Source organism: Heptranchias perlo, unplaced genomic scaffold, assembly GCF_035084215.1.
Source record: "Heptranchias perlo isolate sHepPer1 unplaced genomic scaffold, sHepPer1.hap1 HAP1_SCAFFOLD_184, whole genome shotgun sequence".
In the NCBI taxonomy this organism is placed as follows: Eukaryota; Metazoa; Chordata; class Chondrichthyes; order Hexanchiformes; family Hexanchidae; genus Heptranchias; species Heptranchias perlo.
In genome coordinates this window covers 388,297-411,238 of record NW_027139120.1, presented here as the reverse complement: position 1 = coordinate 411,238, position 22,942 = coordinate 388,297, and the positions used below count along the sequence as shown (strand labels likewise).

The following is a 22,942-nucleotide window of genomic DNA, read 5'->3' as shown; positions in this document are numbered from 1 at the left end:
TATCTGGGAAACACATCTCAGATCACACCTGGGAAACACATCTCAGATCATATCTGGGAACCACGTCTCAGATCACACCTGGGAACCACATCTCAGATCACAGCTGGGAAACACGTCAGGTCACATCTGGGAAGCATCTGTCAGATCACACCTGTGAAGCACATCTCAGATCATGCCTAGGAACCACGTCTGTGATCACACCTGGGAAATACGTCTCATATCAAACCTAGGAAACACGTCTCAGATCACACCTGCGAAACACGTCTCAAATCACACCTGGGAACCACGTCTCAAATCACACCTTGGAACCACATCTCAGTTCACACCTGGGAACCATATCTCTGATCACACCTGGGAAACACATTGCTCATCAGACCTGCGAACCAAGTCCCAGATGAGACTTGGGAATCACATCTCTGATCACACCTGTGAACCACATCTTATATCACACCCGGGAAATACATCGCAGATCACAGCTGGGGAACACTTCTCAGATCACATCTGGGAAACACATGGCAGATCAGACCTGCAAACCAGGTCTAAGATCACACCTGGGAACCACTTCACTGATCACACCTGGGAAACACATTGCAGATCACACCTGGGAACAATGTCTCATATCACACCTATGAACCATGTCACAGATCACACCTGGGAAACACATCTCAGATCACAGCTGGGAAACACATTGCAGATCACACCTGGGAAACACATCTCAGATCACAGCTGGGAAACACATCTCAGATCACAGCTGGGAAACACATTGCAGATCACAGCTGGGAAACACATCTCAGATCACAGCTGGGAAACACATTGCAGATCACAGCTGGGAAACACATCTCAGATCACAGCTGGGAAACACATTGCAGATCACAGCTGGGAAACACATCTCAGATCACACCTGGGAACCACTTCTCAGGTCACACCTGGGAAACACATCTCAGATCACACCTGGGAACCACTTCTCAGGTCACACCTGGGAATGATATCTCGTATCACACCTGGGAAACACATCTCAGATCACACCTGGGAAACACTTCTCAGGTCACACCTAGAAAACATTTCTAATCACACCTGGGAACCATATCTCAGATCACACCTGGGAAAAGCATCTCAGATCACACCTAGGAAGCACATCTCAGATCACACCTGGGAAACACGTCTCAGATCCCACTGGGAAACCATGTCTCAGATCACACCTGGGAACCACATCTCAGGTCACACCTGGGAAATACATTCTAATCACACCAGCAAACCACATCTCAGATCACACCTGGGAAACACTTCACAGATCACACCTGGGAAACACATCGCAGATCACACCTGGGAAACACTTCACAGATCACACCTGGGAAACACTTCACAGATCACACCTGGGAAACACATCGCAGATCACACCTGGGAAACACTTCACAGATCACACCTGGGAAACACTTCACAGATCACACCTGGGAAACACATCTCAGATCACACCTGGGAAACACTTCACAGATCACACCTGGGAAACACATCGCAGATCACACCTGCAAATCACATGTCAGTTATCACCTCGTAAACACTTCTCAGATCGCACCTGGGAAACATGTCTCAGATCACATCTGGGAACCACATCGCAGATCACACCTGTGAAATGCATCTCAGATCACACCTGGGAAACACTGTCAGTTCACACCTGGGAAATACGTCTCTGATCACAACTGGGAACCACATCTCAGATCACACCTTGGAAACACATCGCAGATCACACCTGAGAACCACGCCCCAGTTCACACCTTGGACCAAATCTCTGATCACACCAAGGAAACACATCGCAGATCACACCTGGGAACCCTGTCTCAGATCACACCTGGGAAACACATCTCAGATCACACCTGCGAAACTCATTTCAGATCAAACCTGGGAAACACATCTCAGATCACATCTGGGAAACACATCTCAGATCACATCTGGGAAACACATCTCAGATCACACCTGGGAAACACATCTCAGATCACACCTGCGAAACTCATTTCAGATCAAACCTGGGAAACACATCTCAGATCACATCTGGGAAACACATCTCAGATCACATCTGGGAAACACATCTCAGATCACACCTGGGAAACACATCTCAGATCACACCTGCGAAACTCATTTCAGATCAAACCTGGGAAACACATCTCAGATCACACCTGGGAAACACATCTCAGATCACATCTGGGAAACACATCTCAGATCACACCTGGAAACCACCTCCTCAGATCACACCTGGGAAACATGTCTCCGATCACACTTGGGAAATACGTCTAACATAACGCCAGGAATGCAAATCTCTGATCACTCTTGGGAGCCACATCTCAGATCACATCTTGGAAACACATCTCAGATCACATCTGGGAAACACGTCTCTGATCATAACTGGGAAATATTTCTCTGATCACACCTGGGAACCACGCCTCAGATCACACCTGGGAAACACATCGCAAATCACACCTGGGAAACACATTTCAGATCACACCTGGAAAACATGTCTCAGATCACAACTGGGAAACACATGTCAGATCATCTGGGAACCACGTCTCAGATCACACCTGGGAAACACTTCTCTGATCACACTTGGGAAACACGTCTCAGATCACTCCTAGGAATCATATCTCAGATCACACCTGCGAACCACATCTAGGTCACACCTGGGAAACACATTTCAGATCACACCTGGGAAACACATCTAGGTCACACCTGGGAAACACATCTCAGATCACACCTGGGAAATACGTGTAATGTAACACCAGGAATGCAAATCTCTGCTCACACCTGAAAGCAAAATCTCAGATTCACACCTGGGAAATGCATCTCAGAGTACACCTGGGATACACATCACAGATCACCCCTAGGATACACATCGCAGACTACACCTGGGAAACATATATCTTAGACCACACCTGCGAACCTCATTTCAGATCACCCCTGGGAAACACATTTCAGATCACCCCTGGGAAACACATTTCAGATCACCCCTGGGAAACATGTCTCAGTTCACACCTGGGAACCACATCTCAGATCACACCTGTGAAACAGATCTGAGTTCATACCCGGGAAACACGTCTCAGATCACACCTGGGAACCGCCTCTCTGATTATACCTGGGAAACATATCGCAGATGACACCTGGGAAACACATCTCAGATCACACCTGGGATACACATCTCTGATCACAGCTAGGAAACACATTGCAGATCAAACCTGGGAACCCTGTCTCAGATCACACCTGGGAACCCTGTCTCAGATCACACCTGGGAAACATGTCTCAGATCACACCTGGGAACCCTGTCTCAGATCACGCCTGGGAAATATGTCTCAGATCACGCCTGGGAAACATGTCTCAGATCAAACCTGGGAACCCTGTCTCAGATCACACCTGGGAACCCTGTCTCAGATCACGCCTGGGAACCCTGTCTCAGATCACGCCTGGGAACCCTGTCTCAGATCACGCCTGGGAAATATGTCTCAGATCACGCCTGGGAAACATGTCTCAGATCAAACCTGGGAACCCTGTCTCAGATCACACCTGGGAACCCTGTCTCAGATCACACCTGGGAAACATGTCTCAGATCACACCTGGGAAACATGTCTCAGATCACACCTGGGAACCCTGTCTCAGATCACATCTGGGAAACACGTCTCAGATCACACCTGGGAAACACGTCTCAGATCACACCTGGGAAACATGTCTCAGATTACACCTGGGAACCCTGTCTCAGATCACGCCTGGGAAACACGTCTCAGATCACATGTACGAAACAGATCGCAGATCACACCTACGAACCACATTTCAGATCACATCTGGGAAACACATCTCAGATCACTCCTGGGAACCATGTCTCAGTTCATAGAAACATAGAAACATAGAAAATAGGAGCAGGAATAGGCCATTCGGCCCTTCGAGCCTGCTCTGCCATTCAATATGATCATGGCTGATCCTCTCTCTCAATATCATATTCCCACTCTCTCCCCATCCCCCTTGATGCCTTTGTGTCTAGAAATCTATCTAGCTCCTTCTTAAATATATTCAGTGACTTGGCCTCCACTGCCTTCTGTGGTAGAGAATTCCACAGGTTCACCACCCTCTGAGTGAAGAAATTTCTCCTCATCTCAGTCCTAAATGTCCTATCCCGTATCCTGAGACTGTGACCCCTCGTTCTGGACCCCCCAGCCAGGGAAAACATTCTGCCTGAATCCAGTCTGTCTAGCCCTGTCAGAATTTTATATATTTCAATGAGATCCCCTTTCATGCTTCTAAACTCGAGTGAATACAGGCCGAGTCGACCCAATCTCTCCTCATATGACAGTCCTGCCATCCCAGGAATGAGTCTGGTGAACCTTTGCTGCACTCCCTCTATGGCATGTATATCCCAAAACTGCACACAATACTCCAGGTGTGGTCTCACCAAGGTCCTGTATAACTGCAGTAAGACATCCTTGCTCCTGTCCTCAAATCCTCTTGCAATGAAGGCCAACATGCCATTTGCCTTCCTAACTGCTTGCTGCACCTGCATGTTTGCTTTAAGTGACTGGTGCACAAGGACACCCAGGTCCCTTTGTACATCAACATTTCCCAATCTATCACCATTTAAATAATACTCTGCCTTTCTGTTTTTCCTTCACATTTATCCACATTATACTGCATCTGCCATGTATTTGCCCACTCACTCAACTTGTCTAAATCGCCTTGAAGCCTCTTTGCATCCTCCTCACAACTCACAATCCCACTTAGTTTTGGGTCGTCTGCAAACTTGGAAATATTACATTTGGTTCCCTCATCCAAATCATTGATATATATTGTGAATAGCTGGGGCCCAAGCACTGATCCCTGTGGTACCCCACTAGTCACTGCCTGACACCCCGAAAAAGACCCGTTTATTCCTATTCTCTGTTTCCTGTCTGTTAACCAATTTTCAATCCATGCCAGTATATTACCACCAATCCCATGTGCTTTAATTTTGCACACTAACCTCTTATGTGGGACTTTATCAAAGACCTTTTGAAAATCCAAATGAACCACATCCACTGGTTCTCCCTTATCTATTCTACCAGTTACATCCTCAAAAAACTCCAGTAGGTTTGTCAAACATGATTTCCCTTTCATAAATCCATGTTGACTTTGTCTAATCCCGTTAATATTTTCTAAGTGTCCTGTTATCACATCCTTTATAATAGACTCTAGCATTTTCCCCACTACTGATGTTAGGCTAACCGGTCTGTAGTTCCCTGTTTTCTTTCTCCTTTTTTAAATAGTGAGGTTACATTTGCCACCCTCCAATCTGCAGGAACTGTTCCATAATCTACAGAATTTTGGAAGATGACAACTAATGCATCCACTATTTCCATGGCTACCTCTTTTAGTACTCTGGGATGCAGATTATCAGGCCCTGGGGATTTATCGGCTTTCAGTCCCATTAATTTCTCCAGCACTATTTTTTTACTAATACTAATTTCCTTTAATTCCTCCTTCTCACTGGTCCCTTGGTTCCCTAGCATTTCTGGGAAGTTATTTGTGTCCTCTTCCATGAAGACAGAACCAAAGGCACCGATATTAACAGCGAGGCGGGATGGCAGTGGGGGGAGCAACTGGGCACGTCGGTAACCCACCCAATAAAATCTGTCTGCCCCCCACCCAATCGCGGGTAAATTGAAGCCACTTAATGTGGCTTCCGGGTTTTTCGTCGTCAACCTGCGCAGCGGGCAGACTGCACACCCACATCACAGGCTGTCAGCTGGAGGAGCCCTATTTAAAGGGGCAGTCCTCCAATGGCTGCTCCTGGAGCTTCACCCACACACCACAATGGAGCAGCCCAGGGGAAAGGCTGCTCCCGGATTTACTGATGCCTCACTCCAGGTGCTACTGGATGGGGTGAGGAGGAGGAGGGATAATTTCTACCCAGCGGACGGGAGGAAGTGGCCTGCCCCTGCCACCAAGAAGGCCTGGCTCGAGGTGGCAGAGGAGGTCACCAGCAGCAGCAACATCTCCCGCACCTGGATCCAGTGCAGGAAGAGCTTCAATGACCTAACTAGGTCAGCAAAGTGAGGACACTGACTCATTCTCCTACACTCCGTCTTCCACATCACCGCCCCCACCCCACAACTCATTCTGCACTGCCAACACTATTCTATCACATCACTCCCACACCCACTCAAAGCTCATCCTCAACTTACCTGCACTTCCTCACCTCCCCAGTACTCACCCCACCACTACCACTCAACCCAATCCTCATACAATGTCATGGCTCTGTCTCATACTCACCCTCTGATGCATCTCTTTCACGGTCAGCCTCACCCAAACCAATGCATTCATCAGTTGGCCACTTCACCATCCCTCACTCACACCTCTCTACTTTCTCCCCTTATAGGAGAAGAGAGTCCAGAATGCACGGGAGAGGGCAAAGACCGGAGGGGGGGCCGCAACATCAGGTCGTCCTCACGGATGCGGAGCAGGAGGCTCTTGAACTGAGCCCCACCCTCAAGTGTCTGCCCGTCAGGGACACCGAGACTGACACCCGACAAACGGCTGGTGACAGAACTTTAACATTCAGCACTCACAATAGCAATTGATGTTAACATGCCTTGTCATCTTCAGCACCTCAACATCTGTCATTATGCTTAATATTGCCTTCTGTTCTCTTACAGGGCCTTCAACGACCGTCGTGACGACGGAGGGCAATTCCTCAGAGGAGTTCCCAGCCTCTGAGGGGGCACAGTCACATCTGAGCGAGCCACCCACCATTGCAGATACTCACACCTCGGTGGGTCCCAGTCCTCAGTTAGTTGGGGTCGCACATGGTGAGTCACCGCACACATGTGAGCACGACCAGACACTGGTGGCAGGGACAGCTGTGGAGAGTCTGGGTCGGTGGGAGCTCTCCTCTCCAGGCTCTGCTCAGCTGGACACAGATGCTGAACCCTGGGGGCCATCCATGAAAAGGAGAATGATGGAGGGGCAGCAGCACATTTGCGAGGTGCTGGAACAGGTGCCACGTGCACTCTCCACAATCACGCAGAGGATGGAGGAGTCCAACTCCTGCATGAGCGGAATGGTGGCACAGGTACAGGAGGGAATCTCTGAGATGCTGTCACAGGGACGTGAGGGAATCTCTGAGATAGTGTCGCGGGTAAGTGCGGGAATGTCTGCGATGAAGAGAAGGCTAGTCTCCATTGAGCTTCAAGCACGGCTCACCAATGAGTCCATTGAGGCCCTGACAACGGCCCTTCGGACTCAGGGTGAACAACATTCTGCCGCCTTAAACAGGCAGGCAGATACTCTAGCACTGGCCTTACAAGACTTCACACATGTCCTCCAAACTGTCGTCCAGCAGAGTGGTAGGATTGGTGTGTGCCTGGCCCAGGGGAGGGAAGATGGCGAAAGGGGACATGGAAGTGGGGACGCCACTCAAAGTGCTCCCGCGTCTCACCCGTTGCCCCCCTCTCAACCAGCACCCGCAATGCTGCCTCCTCTCCAGGTGGCCGAGTCTGCCCCTGCACAGGTGCAGGTGGAGCAGTCTTTGGAGGGACCCTCACGGGCACCGAAACCCAGAGGGCGTAGGCCCAAAGCATCTAATCGGTCAGGGCATGAACAAGAGCAACCTGTCACTACCTCTGCTGCAGCCACAGGGGAGGCACCACGTAGGAGTAGTCGGAAGTGAAAGGCGAAGGTTTGTGAGCACAAAGGGGATGCACAAGGGGGTTTGACGGTTGGTCATGTTTTTTATTTATATTTGATTTTAGTTAATCGCACAGTAAATATTATTATTTTCACCACTACTGACATGTCTTGGCCATTCTTGACTTGATTCTATAATAAGGCCCTTTCATGAGGTTCACCATGAACACCCACACTTGATGCCACCCATTGGGTCACCCTACAGTGGGTGTATGTGTAGTTGCAGGACTGTTTTCTGGAGGGACGGGGGACAGGGGGTGGGGGGCTGGTGTGGCCGCTGCTTTATCCAGGTGGTGAGGACTGGACTCTTCACACTGTCTGATGTTAGGAGAACCGTTCACATCTCAGTGACTCCCTGGCCTCACAAGCAGCCAGGTGAGCCGCTGTTCTGCCCATGGGTTGCTCCTCCTCCTCTGCCTCCTGCTCCTCCGCCTCCTCCTCCTCCTTCTCCTCCTCCTCAATGTGGGAGGCAGATGTGGATGGGGCCTCCTCCAGCGGCACCCCTCTCTGTTGTGCCATCTTGTGCAGGGCACAACACACGACTATAATGCGTCCCACTCTGTCTGGTGTGTATTGAAGCTCTCCCCCAGAACGATCAAGGCACCTGAAGCGCATCTTGAGCAGCCCTATAACATGCTCAATTGTAGACCTGGTAGTGATGTGGCTGTTGTTATATCGACACTGTTGCTCGGTGGTGGGGTTCCTCAGAGGTGTCATGACCCATGTGTGCAGGGGGTATCCCTTGTCCCCGAGGAGCCAGCCCTTGCGAGTGTTCAGTGTGTGGAAGAGGGGCGGGATGTTGGACTCCTGGAGGGTGAAGGAATCGTGGCAGCTGCCAGGGAATCTGGTGCACACGTGAAGGAATCTCTTGCGGTGGTCACAAACGAGCTGAGTGTTGATGGAGTGATAGCCCTTCCTGTTGATGAACAGTCCTGGCTCGTATGGAGGTGTTCGTATTGCTGTATGGGTGTAATCGATTACACCCTGCACCCGTGGGAAGCCAGCCACAGTGTGGAATCCCACTGCCCTCTCCGTCTGGCTGAGGTTGTCCATGGGGAAGTTGACGTATTGCGAGGCCCTGCAAAACAATCTGTCGATGACCTGCCTTATGCACTTGTGTGCAGACGACTGAGAGACCCTGGCGATGTCCCCGGTGGCACCCTGGAATGATCCGGAGGTAAGAAGTTGAGGGCAGTGGTGACTTTGACAGTGACAGGTAAGGGGATGCTGCTCGGGCCAGTCGGGAGCAGCTCGGCATGAAGGAGGCTGCAGATATCCACGACTACCTGGCGACTGACTCTGAGCCTCCGTATGCACTGCTCCTCAGAGAGGTCGAGGAAGCTGAGCCTCAGTCTGTAGACCCTGTGGTGAGGGTAGTGCCTCCTGCGACGTCACTCTCTCTGTTGTTACCCTCTGTGCTGTTGTGCGGGTGCCTGTGGTGCAGCACTGTGTTGTGGAGCTCCACGTGGCGGAGGTGGACGGTGTGCCTGGCGAGGCTGGTGATGTTGCTCGTTCTCAGATGAAGTGATGAATGCAGCCATGGCACCCCCATCCTGACAGTGTGAGTTTGAGGGGGTCCGCAAAGTAGGTAAATGTGTTTGCACAGCAGAGTTTAGGGTATAAATTAATAATTTTGAGTGGAAAGACAAAGGTGTTTCAGCCAAAACTTTGTCTGAAGTGACAGAGTGCCCTGCTGCAATAAATGAGGTTTTCCCCCCACCTGTCAAATAATCCTTTGCATCTCCCACTGGCTGCTGGCTGAAACACGTCTGCTCCAACAGGGAGTGATTCCCACAGCACGGGAAACATGCTGAGGATCCTTCAAAATCACACACCTGCCAAAATCTCCAGTCAGTGAGGTCTGTCGAGTTCCTCAACTATCTACCTGACTATCTAAAGCAGCATCCCACCAGCTTTAATTGCCGTTGGGAGTCCCGCATTCGTGAGCTGCGCGCGCACCCGAACGCGTCACTGGGGAACACGGAAGTCAGCGGCTTGGAGCTGGGCTCCGAGCCCGCTCTGGGATTCCACCATTCAGGAGCCCCAACGCACCCGCATGGCCATCCAAAAATCGACCCCAAAGTATTTGTTTAATTTCTCTGCCATTTCCTTGTTCCCCATTATAAATTCTCCCGTTTCAGACTGTAAGGGACCTACATTTATCTTCACTAATCTTTTTCTTTTTTCACACTTGTAGAAGCTTTTACAGTCCACTTTTATGTTCCTTGCAAGTTTACTCTCATACTCTATTTTTCCCCTCTTCGTCAATCTTCAAGTCCCACTCCATGAGGTTTGAGCACATAATCTAGGCTGACACTCCAGTGCAGTATTGAGGGAGTGCTGCACTGTCGGAGGTGCCGTCTTTCGGATGAGATGTTAAACTGAGGCTCCGTCTGCCCTCTCAGGTGGACGTAAAAGATCCCATGGCACTATTCAAAGTACAGCAGGAGAGTTCTCCCCACATCCTGGGCCAATATTTATCCCTCAACCAATAAAAAATAGATTATCTGGTCATTTATCTCATTGCTGTTTGTGGGATCTTGCTGTGCACAAATTGGCTGCTGCGTTTCCTACATTACAACAGTGACTACACTTCAAAAGTACTTCATTGGCTGTAAAGCGCTTTGGGACATCCTGAGGCCATGAAAGGGGCTGTAGAAATGCAAGTCTTTCTTTACTCATTGAGTTTAAACACTGCCTCCACATTCTATCTGGCATAAGAACATAAGAAATAGGAGCAGGAGTAGGCCATACGGCCCCTCGAGCCTGCTCCGCCATTCAATAAGATCAGGGCTGATCTTCAATCTCAACTCTACTTTCCTGTCCAATTCCCATATCCCTTGATTCTCTTACAGTCCAAAAATCTATCGATCTCAGTCTTGAATATATTCAATGACTGAGCATCCACAGCCCTCTGGGGTTGAGAATTCCAAAGATTCACAATCCTCTGAGTGAAGAAATTTCTCCTCATCTCAGTCCTAAATGGCCGACCCCTTATCCTGAGACTATGCCCCCTAGTTCTAGATCTCCAGCCAGGGGGAACGTCCTCTCAGCATCTACCCTGTCAAGCCCTCTCAGAATCTTAAATGTTTCAATGACCCCTGCATCGAGTTCAAACACTGCTTCCCCAGTCTATCTAACCACTCCTGGATCTAAACATTCACACACCAGTCTATCTAACCACTCCTGGATCTAAACATTCACACACCAGTCTATCTAACCACTCCTGGATCTAAACATTCACACACCAGTCTATCTAACCACTCCTGGATCTAAACATTCACACACCAGTCTATCTAACCACTCCTGGATCTAAACATTCACACACCAGTCTATCTAACCACTCCTGGATCTAAACATTCACACACCAGTCTATCTAACCACTCCTGGATCTAAACATTCACACACCAGTCTATCTAACCTGCCTGCCCACACCTCTACCCACTTTGGTTTAGGTGGAGCCTATGTGCTCTGTATTGGCTCCCTCTATTCCAAAAGGTGTCCCACTGTTTGAGGAACCCTGATTCCCTGGACTAGAACTGTAGCCATGTGTTGGTGCCTAATGACCCTCAATCTCTCACTGGCACGTAGCATGGGTAGTATTTCAGAAAATACTACACTCAATGTCCTTCCCTTCAGCTTCCTTCCTAATGCCCTAAATTCAACATGAATGGCCTCTGGTCTACTCCTAATTGTTATTAATTCCCACCTGAGTGACAATAATTGGTTCTTCACCTGCTCTCTCTCCCATTTGGTCGACCTGAGACATCAGATCCTCGACCCGGGAGGGACTCCATTCATTTCTCTGGGTTCAGTTTGCACAGAATTCTATCTATAAACCAAATAATCGAATCCCCTAATACTACAACCAGTCTGCTCTTTCTTTTCTTTATCCCTCCTTCCCTTTCAGGCTGCTGCATCGCCCCAGTGCATATCCCACCTTCACCTGCAGCTGCTGCATCACCCCAGTGCATGTCCCACCCTCGCCTACAGCTGCTGCATCGCCCCAGTGCATATCCCACCCTCGCCTACAGCTGCTGCATCGCCCCAGTGCATATCCCACCTTCACCTGCAGCTGCTGCATCGCCCCAGTGCATGTCCCACCCTCACCTGCAGCTGCTGCATCGCCCCAGTGCATGTCCTGCTCTGCCCTGTCGCAGTCACCTCCTGAGTCTCCACATCATCTCTCTCCAGAGAGAACGTGTTGGCGAGCCCCAGGGATGACTTCTCCTGCCACAAAACGACTTCCAACAGAGACCCACCCTCCTCCTCTAGGTGCCTGGGTCTTCTCTCCTACTCCCACCCCAGCATGGCCGTCTCTAATCCCTCATCTATTAAAACTTCTGCCTCCCTGATATATTTCTGCATGATCAGTCACACACTAAGGCTGTTCACTCCAGCCCTGAGGGTATTGACTGTGAACATGAAGACTTCCAGAATCTGGGCCTGGAAAACAAACGTCTCACAACTTGTACACAGTTCAATTTCCAAAATGGCTAAACATGGGAGAGGGTGACATTGGGTATATTTTGTAATTTTTCAAGGCTTAGTGAGGTCTTAGCCTAGAACCAGGACTGCCGTCTGTGATCAGAAAGTGGGCCAGTTATTCAACAACAACTTACATTGATAGCGGGCCTTTAAAGTGGTAAAACATCCCTTTAATGGACTATCAACAGGCCTAAAGACTTGATCCCAGCAGCCCCCACACCTCAACTGATCACAGCATTGGCCCTTCTGAGTACATGAGCACTGTTTGGGCATTTGGGTATTGTTTTGTTGGGGAACAGGATTAAGGTAGACGGAGCAAAGGTGGGAAAATGGTGTTCAGGTGCAGGTCAGCCACAATCGAACTGAATGGTGGAACAGGCCCGAGGGGCGAAATGGTCTCCTCCTGTTCCTACATTCCAAAGCCCCGGACATGAGAGGCTTCAGATCAGGAAATGTGTGGGTAAAAATATCTCACTGAGTTTTGTGGGTGTGGGTCATTTTTATATTTCACGCACTGATCCAGCTAAACTGTGATGTGTTTGGTTTCCTCAGAGAAGCCTGGGGTCTGTCCCCAGAGATCCAGTGGAGTTGGAGTATGTGCAGAATATTGTACAAACGACAATGATTGCCCAGGGGATGAGAAATGCTGCAGCAATGGATGTGGTCATCAATGTACATCTCCCAATAAAGGTACAACACACCACACGGGCACACCGGGACAGGTACTAGATACCCACACACACCTGAGACAGGTACCAGATACCCACACACACCTGAGACAGGTACCAGATACCCAGACACACCTGAGACAGGTACCAGATACCCAGACACACCTGAGACAGGTACCAGATACCCAGACACACCTGAGACAGGTACCAGATACCCAGACACACCTGAGACAGGTACAAGATACCCAGACACACCTGAGACAGGTACTAGATACCCAGACACACCTGAGACAGGGACAAGATACCCAGACACACCTGAGAGAGGTACCAGATACCCAGACACACCTGAGACAGGTGCTAGATAACCAGACGCACGTTTTTTAAAAATTCGTTCATGGGATGTGGGCGTCGCTGGCGTGGCCAGCATTTATTGCCCATCCCTAATTGCCCTTGAGAAGGTGGTGGTGAGCCGCCTTCTTGAACCGCTGCAGTCCATGTGGTGAAGGCTCTCCCACAGTGCTGTTAGGAAGGGAGTTCCAGGATTTTGACCTAGCGACGATGAAGGAACGGCGATATATTTCCAAGTCAGGATGGTGTGTGACTTGGAGGGGAACTTGCAGGTGGTGTTGTTCCCATGTGCCTGCTGCTCTTGTCCTTCTAGGTGGTAGAGGTCGTGGGTTTGGGAGGTACTGTCGAAGAATCCTTGGCGAGTTGCTGCAGTGCATCCTGTAGATGGAACACACTGCAGCCACGGTGCGCCAGTGGTGAAGGGAGTGAATGTTTAGGGTGGTGGATGGGGTGCCAATCAAGCGAGCTGCTTTGTCCTGGATGGTGTCAAGCTTCTTGAGTGTTGTTGGAGCTGCACTCATCCAGGCAAGTGGAGAGTATTCCATCACACTCCTGACTTGTGCCTTGTAGATAGTGGAAAGGCTTTGGGGAGTCAGGAGATGAGTCACTCACTGCAGAATACCCAGCCTCTGACCTGCTCTTGTAGCCACAGTATTTATATGGCTGGTCCAGTTAAGTTTCTGGTCAAAGGTGACCCCCAGGATGTTGATGGTGGGGGATTCGGTGATGGTAATGCTGTTGAATATCAAGGGGAGGTGGTTAGACTCTCCCTTGTTGGAGATGGTCACTGCCTGGCACTTGTCTGGTGCGAATGTTACTTGCCACTTATGAGCCCAAGCCTGGATATTGTCCAGGTCTTGCTGCATGTGGGCACGGACTGCTTCATTATCTGAGGGGTTGCGAATGGAACTGAACACTGTGCAATCATCAGTGAACATCCCCATTTCTGACCTTAAGATGGAGGGAAGGTCATTGATGAAGCATCTGAAGATAGTTGGGCCTAGGACACTGCCCTGAGGAACTCCTGCAGCAATGCCCTGGGGCTGAGATGATTGGCCTCCAACAACCACTACTATCTTCCTTTGTGCTAGGTATGACTCCAGCCACTGGAGAGTTTTCCCCCTGATTCCCATTGACTTCAATTTTACTAGGGCTCCTTGGTGCCACACTCGGTCAAATGCTGCCTTGGTGTCAAGGGCAGTCACTCTCACCTCACCTCTGGAATTCAGCTCTTTTGTCCATGTTTGGACCAAGGCTGTAATGAGGTCTGGAGCTGAGTGGACCTGACAGAACCCAAACTGAGCATCGGTGAGCAGGTTATTGGTGAGTAAGTGCCGCTTGATAGCACTGTCGATGACACCTTCCATCACTTTGCTGATGATTGAGAGTAGACTGATGGGGCGGTAATTGGCCAGATTGGATTTGTCCTGCTTTTTGTGATCAGGACATACCCGGGCAATTTTCCACATTGTTGGGTAGATGCCAGTGTTGTAGCTGTACTGGAACAGTTTGGCTAGAGGCGCAGCTAGTTCTGGAGCACAAGTCTTCAGCACTACAGCCGGGATGTTGTCGGGGCCGATAGCCTTTGTTGTATCCAGTGCAATCAGCCATTTCTTGATATCACGTGGAGTGAATCGAATTGGCTGAAGACTGGCTTCTGTGATGGTGGGGATATCGGGAGGAGGCTGAGATGGATCATCCACTCGGCACTTCTGGCTGAAGATGGTTGCAAATGCTTCAGCCTTGTCTTTTGCACTCACGTGCTGGACTCCGCCATAATTGAGGATGGGGATGTTTACAGAGCCTCCTCCTCATGTTAGTTGTTTAATTGTCCACCACCATTCACGACTGGATGTGGCAGGACTGCCGAGCTTTGATCTGATCCGTTGGTTGTGGAATCGCTTCGTTCTGTCTATAGCATGTTGCTTCCGCTGTTTTGCATTCATGTAGTCCTGAGTTGTAGCTTCACCAGGTTGGCACCTCATTTTTAGGCCTGGTGCTGCTCCTGGCATGCTCTTCTACACTCCTCATTGAACCAGGGTTGATCCCCTGGCTTGTTGGTAATGGTAGAGTGAGGAATATGCCGGGCCATGAGGTTACAGATTGTGCTGGAATACAATTCTGCTGCTGCTGATGGCCCACAGCGCCTCATGGATGCCCAGTTTTGAGCTGCTAGATCTGTTCTGAATCTATCCCATTTAGCACGGTGGTAGTGCCACACAACACGTTGGATGGTGTCCTCAGTGCGAAGACGGGACTTCGTCTCCACGAGAACTGTGTAGTGGTCACTCCTACCAATAGCGTCATGGACAGATGCGTCTGCGACAGGTAGATTGGTGAGGACGAGGTCAAGTAAGTTTTTCCCTCGTGTTGGTTCGCTCACCACCTGCCGCAGGCCCAGTCTGGCAGTTATGTCCTTCAGAACTTGGCCAGCTCGGTCAGTAGTGGTGCTACCGAGCCACTCTTGGTGATGGACTTCGAAATCCCCCACTCAGAGTACATTCTGTGCCCTTGCTACCCTCAAACCTGAGACATGTACTAGATACCCACACACACCTGAGACAGGTACTAGATACCCACACACACCTGAGACAGGTACTAGATACGCAGACACACCTGAGGCAGGTACTGGATACCCACACACACCAGAGGCAGGTACTAGATACCCACACACACCTGAGACAGGTACTAGATACGCAGACACACCTGAGGCAGGTACTGGATACCCACACACACCAGAGGCAGGTACTAGATACCCAGACACACCTGAGACAGGTACTAGATAACTAGACACACCTGAGGCAAGTACCAGATACCCCCACACACCTGAGGCAGGTAGAAGATACCCAGACACACCGTGACAGGTACTAGATACCCACACACACCTGAGACATGTACTAGATACCCAGACACACCTGAGACTGGTACTAGATACCCAGACACACCTGAGACTGGTACTAGATACCCAGACACACCTGAGACTGGTACTAGATACCCAGACACACCTGAGGCAGGTACTTGATACCCAGACACACCTGAGACATGTACTAGATACCCAGACACACCTGAGACATGTACTAGATACCCACACACACCGGCGACAGGTACTAGATACCCAGACACACCTGCGACAGGTACTAGATACCCAGACACACATGTGACATGTACTAGATACCCACACACACCTGCGACAGGTACTAGATACCCACACACATCTGAGACAGGTACTAGATACCCACACACACCTGTGACAGGTACTAGATACCCACACACACCTGTGACAGGTACCAGATACCCACACACACCTCAGACAGGTACCAGATACCCACACACACCTGAGACAGGTACTAGATACCCACGCACACCTGGGACAGGTACTAGATACCCACACACACCTGGGACAGGTACCAGATACCCACACACACCTGAGGCAGGTACTAGATTCCCAGAGAAACCTGTGACAGCTACTAGATACCCATGATGTGGAGATGCCGGTGATGGACTGGGGTTGACAATTGTAAACAATTTTACAACACCAAGTTATAGTCCAGCAATTTTATTCCAGCAATTTTATTTTAAATTCACAAGCTTTCGGAGGCTTCCTCCTTCCTCAGGTAAATGTTTTTACCTGAGGAAGAATTTAAAATAAAATTGCTGGACTATAACTTGGTGTTGTAAAATTGTTTACACTAGATACCCAGACACACCTGTGACATGTACTAGATACCCAGACACACCTGAGGCAGGTACTAGATACCCAGACACACCTGAGACATGTACTAGATACCCAGACACACCTGAGGCAGGTACTAGATACCCAGACACACCTGTGACAGGTACTAGATACCCAGACACACCTGTGACAGGTACTAGATACCCAGACACACCTGAGGCAGGTACTAGATACCCAGACACACCTGAGACATGTACTAGATACCCAGACACACCTGAGGCAGGTACTAGATACCCAGACACACCTGAGACATGTACTAGATACCCAGACACACCTGAGGCAGGTACTAGATACCCAGACACACCTGAGACTGGTACTAGATACCCAGACACACCTGTGACAGGTACTAGATACCCAGACACACCTGTGACAGGTACTAGATACCCAGACACACCTGGGACAGGTACTAGATACCCACACACACCTGTGACAGGTACTAGATACCCAGACACACCTGTGACAGGTACTAGATACCCAGACACACCTGGGACAGGTACTAGATACCCACACACACCTGTGACAGGTACTAGATACCCACACACACCTGTGACAGGTACTAGATACCCAGACATACCTGTGACAGGTACTAGATACCCAGACACACCTGAGACATGTACTAGATACCCAGACACACCTGAGACATGTACTAGATACCCAGACACACCTGAGACATGTACTAGATACCCAGACACACCTGAGACATGTACTAGCTACCCAGACACACCTGGGACAGGTAGAAGATACCCAGACACACCTGAGACAGGTACTAGATACCCACACATACCTGTGACAGGTACTAGATACCCAGACACACCTGTGACATGTACTAGATACCTAGACACACCTGTGACAGGTACTAGATACCCAGACACACCTGGGACAGGTACTAGATACCCACACACACCCGAGACAGGTAGAAGATACCCAGACGCACCCAACACAGGTACATGATACTAACACAGCCAGAAATGTTACAAGTTACTCACACATGCATCGAACAGGTACAGGAAACTCACACACACCTTAGAAAGGTACACAATACCCAAGGATCAGATTGGTATACAAACCAAATGTACAGCTGTTACTGGTGCAAAAAACATGTGTTTGAGTCTTTGTCATATTGTGTAATTGTACAGGGTTACTGTTTATTCAGGGTAAGGTTTACTCACTGTGTAACTGTACAGAGTCACTCTTTATTCAGGGTTAGGGTCACCCTTATGCATTCCCTTAGTGCCTGTCATTCATGTGCCTTTAGAACATAAGAATATTAGAAATAGGAGCAGGAGTAGGCCAGACGGCCCCTCGAGCCTGCTCCACCATTCAATCAGATCATGGCTGATCTTCAACCTCAACTCCACTTTCCTGCCCGATCCCCATATCCCTTGATTCCCCTAGAGTTCAAAAATCTATCGATCTCAGCCTTGAATATACTCAATGACTGAGCATTCACAGCCCTCTAGGGTGGAGAATTCCAAAGATTCACAACCTCTGAGTGAAGAAATTCCTCCTCATCTCAGTCTTAAATGGCCGACCCCTTATCCTGGGACTATGCCCCCCTAGTTCTTGTTTCGCCAGCCAGGGGAAACACCCTCTCAGTATCTACCCTGTCAAGACCCCTCAGAATCTTATATGTTTCCATGAGATCACCTCTCATTTGGTGGGATAAATAAACCTTTCCGAGTGCTCCAACGAGGTCCATCCCCAGTGGCTGGAGCATGGGTGGTGGGAGGCTGCTGACCTTCAATGGAGGAGCATGCGGATGGCCTTGGAGGACGACCTCGAGCAGCTCTGGGCTGGCTCTGGCTTCAGACTGCACCATCTCAGCATGTGCTGCAGCAGTCTGGCCTGGCTGGCCGAGAGGCAACAACAGGGGCACTGGTGGAGTGGGAGGGGTGGGAGCAGGAATGCTGTCGTCCTGAGAGAGGACAGCAGGTCCGACTGCCATGGCACCACTGACACTCTCCCGGGGCGGCATCTCAGCAATCCTGGTGATCAGCTGGAGAACGGATTGCTGGAGTGCTGGGACGCCCTGGAAGCCCCGTTCCACAGTGGTCCCCAGACCCACGATAGCAGCAGCCTGAGACTGGAACGCAGCAATCTGACCTTGGATGGCAGATGTTTGTGCTCCAATGGAAGCTGTGACATCAGTCATCAGACACTACATCATGGTGGGTTCCACAGGTGCGCTGATGGAGGTGACCACCTGTTCCATGTTGGAAAGGATGGGCTCCAAGCTCTGCGTAAAGCCCTGTGCCAAGTTGGAGCTGGACTCCTCCATGCCCCTTCTCATTGTGCGCAGGCTTTCTGGCAGGCTTTCCAGTGCCCCAAGCATTTGTTGGTGTAAGCCCATCAGCCGTCTTCTGTAGCCTGGCCCATCGAAGTCCTCATCTGACTCCTCTGCAGCAGAACAGTGTGTCACCTCCCCCTCCGGTGAGCTGGCACCTGTGGTATCCGTTCCCCCCGCCCCGACTCCTGTACACTTGTGCCTGGTATCTCACCACGTGCAGATCCCTCCTCTATCCTAGTCTCTAAACTACTATCAGAGTCAGTCTCTGAGCTGGTGGCTGCGAGTGTAAGATTGTGTGACGGTGTGTCTATATCATCATTGTCAGCTTCCTCTGCCTCCTCTGACTGGGCAGGTTCCAGTTCTTGGGTATCTGAAATGACAAAGGAAACAGGGGTTGGGTTGTGATGCGGGGAGAGGAGAAAGTAAGACATGCGTGTTTACACCATCTGCAGCACGCAAGTCAGAAAAGATTGTGGGATGAGGGAGAAGTGGGAAGCGAGAAGGAGGATTAGGTATGCAGAGACCCTCATCATCAATCCCTCAGGCACTGCCAATGGCCACAGCCTCAGCGACGGCCTTCCCAATGATGGCCAGCGCTGTCTCCTCCCTGGGGGTGAGGATGTGTAGGCGTGCCTGTCCTCCTCCAGTTCTTTCTTGCTGCCTCCTGTTTTGCGCCACCTTCTCCTGCAAGAAAGAGGGACATGTGTCGGTGAGTGTCCAGCAGGATGTTTGGGTGATGTGGCTGTCATGGTTGAATAGCTGCCAGTGTGTGTGACCTGTGAGTTGTGGGTGCGCGTATTGTAAGAGTGGTAATGTGTGAGGATGAGAGGAAGTATCTGATTGGAAGAGTTGAGTACTGATTGAAAGAGTTTGTTGGTATGTGGGTGATGGGGGTGTAGTGTGTGGAGCAGTGGGTGCGACTAGTGGTGCAGTTGGTAGGAGACGCCCCTTGACAGTTGACCTCACTCACCTTGACCACTCGTGTCAAATCATTGAACTCCTTCCTGCACTGCATCCATGCTCGTGGTGCTATGCGCCGGACATTGACATTGTCCCCTACTGCCTCCCTCTGCTCTTCAGCAGATGGCCTCTTGTTCCCCCCCCTCCGCACCGCAGATATAGGATGCCCCTCCTTCTGCCCATCTCTTGCACCAAGGCCTCTAGTGCATCATCAGAGAGCCTTGGTGCACGCTCTCCCTCAAGCCCAGCTGTTCTCACTACATTCCAGCACAGATTTACTTCCCAATGGACTTCCAGCACTTCCTGCAGCCACAATGCACCGCCCCTTTAAGAGGTGCAGACTGCCTTTAAGTAATGCTAGCCACTCCCGATATTGGGCCCCCTGCTGATGCATGAAACCAATCAACAGTTCAGGTAGCGCTGGCTGCTCGCAGCAATCAGGTGAATCATCAGGCAGCACGAATATTATGTGCTGCCCACATCACCGCGATCCCAGCACCCATTTTTGGGGGTTATCCAATAAAAGCCCCTCTGTTTATTCAGAGTAAGGTTCACCCACTCTGTAACTGTACAGAATCACTCTCCAGTTGACCCGAGAGGTTGGTGGGATGGAGAGGGGCCCGCTGTCTCTGGTGTACATGCCCAAGGTCCTCATTTCACTGACTCACTGTCTTTGTGTTCACCTAGTGAAACCAGGAAGATGCTCCCTGCCCCGTGGAACTAAGATGTGCGCTGAGTTCTGTCATCATGATGGAGACTGTCCAGGGGAGGAGAAATGCTGCAAAACTACCTGTGGACATGCCTGCTCAGAACCCTGTTAAATCCCCACTAGCTCCCTGTCAGTGTCCCATTAGTGTCCAGTTACTGCCTTCTTAAATCCTCTTTAGAGCCCTATTATTGCTCTGCTGGTGCCCTGTTAGAGCCCTCCTGGTGCCCTGTTAGAGCCCTCCTGGTGCCCTGCTGGAGCCTTGCTAGAGCCCTCCTGGTGCTCTGCTGGAGCCCTGCTGGTGCCCTGTTGGAGCCCTGCTAGAGCCCTCCTGGTGCTCTGCTGGAGCCCTGCTGGTGCCCTGCTGGAGCCCTGCTAGAGGCCTCCTGGTGCCCTGCTGGAGCCTTGCTAGAGCCCTCCTGGTGCCCTGCTGGAGACCTGCTAGAGCCCTCCTGGTGCCCTGCTGGAGCCCTGCTCCCCACAAAATGCCCAGTAGCAGCTTTCCCCGATCGTACTGATTCCCATCTTCGGATATTCTCACAGAGAACATCTTACTGCTTCATAGAAAGGAAATGGCCGATAGATCTGGAAGCTTCAGGAACCTTTTCAACTTAAATAAATATAGATAAAACTCAGCTGTCTTTTGTTTTCTTGCAAGTAATTAATGTTCAGATACTTCAATGTTCTTTGTGGAGCTAAGAAAAATATTGTACAAGGGTGGACTAATCGCCTCCTCTATATTCTCTCAGAGTGACTCTTAGGCTCTTCATGTTGAATCGGTCCTGATGCAAGATTTTCCACAAAGGAATCGAACCCCAACTATAAATAGAACAGTGTCCCCAGTAATAACCCCACTTATAAATGGAACAGAGTGTCCCCAGTAATAACCCCACTTATAAATGGAACAGAGTGTCCCCAGTAATAACCCCAATGATAGAAGGGACAGAGTGTCCTCATTAATATCCCCAGTTAAAAATTGAACAGAGTGTCCCCAGTACTAACCCCAACGATAAATGGGACAGAGTGTTCCCAGTAACAACCCCACTTATAAATTCAGCAGAAAGTTCTCAGTAATCTCAATGGGACAGTGTGTCCCAGTAATATCCCCATTATAAATGGGAGAGAGTGTCCTCAGTAATAACTACACTTAGCAATGGAACAGAAAGTTCTCAGTCATAACCTCACTTATAAATGGGACAGAGTGTCCTCATTAATGACACCACTTATAAACGGGACAGAGTTTCCCCAGTAATAACTCCACTTATAAATGGGACAGAGTGTCCTCATTAATGACACCACTTATAAACGGGACAGAGTTTCCCCAGTAATAACTCCACTTATAAATGGGACAGAGTGTCCCCTGAAATAAGCCCACAAGTGCCTGGCTATGGGTAGGGGGTGGTGGTGTGTGTCAGCTTCACCTCTGACTTCTGAACAGTTCGAATCGCTCCCACTCCCTGGGTTCTAGACCTTGGACTTATTTGGGGGTTGTGACAAAGTGCAGCAGACAACTGGTTTTGGTGCAAGAAACTTTGATCTTTATTCAAGAGAGAAAATACAACACAACAATCTTAACACTCTAATAAAATGGGGAACACAGAGCTGCTGACCTTCCCTGTCAAACTGCCTTCCCCTCGCCTTGTTGTTTGCTGGAAACTGCTCTTCTTTCCAGACACAGGCAGAACCAAGACAAGCAGCCCAGCAGAGCCAGCAAGAGCCAGAGAGAGAGAGAGAGAGAGCGAGAGAGAGCGAGAGAGAGATTTCCACTTGTGGATGTCTCTCCTACAATGGTCTTCGTCACTTTAAAAAAAAACACTTCATGTCTGTTTAAACAGTTCTCACAAAGTCCTTAAGAATCTTTGATGGCTTTTTGATGGTCCCTCATCATGTTGCAATTGCTTCTCCCGATGGGTCATTGTTCATTCCGATATTTAGAGCTTGTCACACAAGGCTTCCTTTTGTATCCAACGTCCTCTAGGTGTTGATCGGTTTTGCATTAAAACAAAGACATGGCCCCACCATGTCTGGAGCAGCTGCCTCTTTCAATGGCCGACTGCCTT

The 22,942-nt window shown here is 49.9% G+C and overlaps 1 protein-coding gene across 1 annotated transcript in view; it reads left to right on the top strand.

Moving 5' to 3' along the window:
- The window catches only part of wfdc2 (WAP four-disulfide core domain 2), a 117,205-nt gene extending 95,688 nt beyond the window's left edge, over positions 1-21,517 (top strand). Inside the window, exons 3-4 of the mRNA XM_067977864.1 lie at positions 12,733-12,870; positions 20,864-21,517. Coding sequence (XP_067833965.1) covers positions 12,733-12,870; positions 20,864-20,997 — 272 coding nt within the window. The 3' untranslated portion in view covers positions 20,998-21,517. The remainder of the gene's footprint in view (positions 1-12,732; positions 12,871-20,863) is intronic.
- The last annotated feature ends 1,425 nt before the right edge of the window (positions 21,518-22,942 follow it).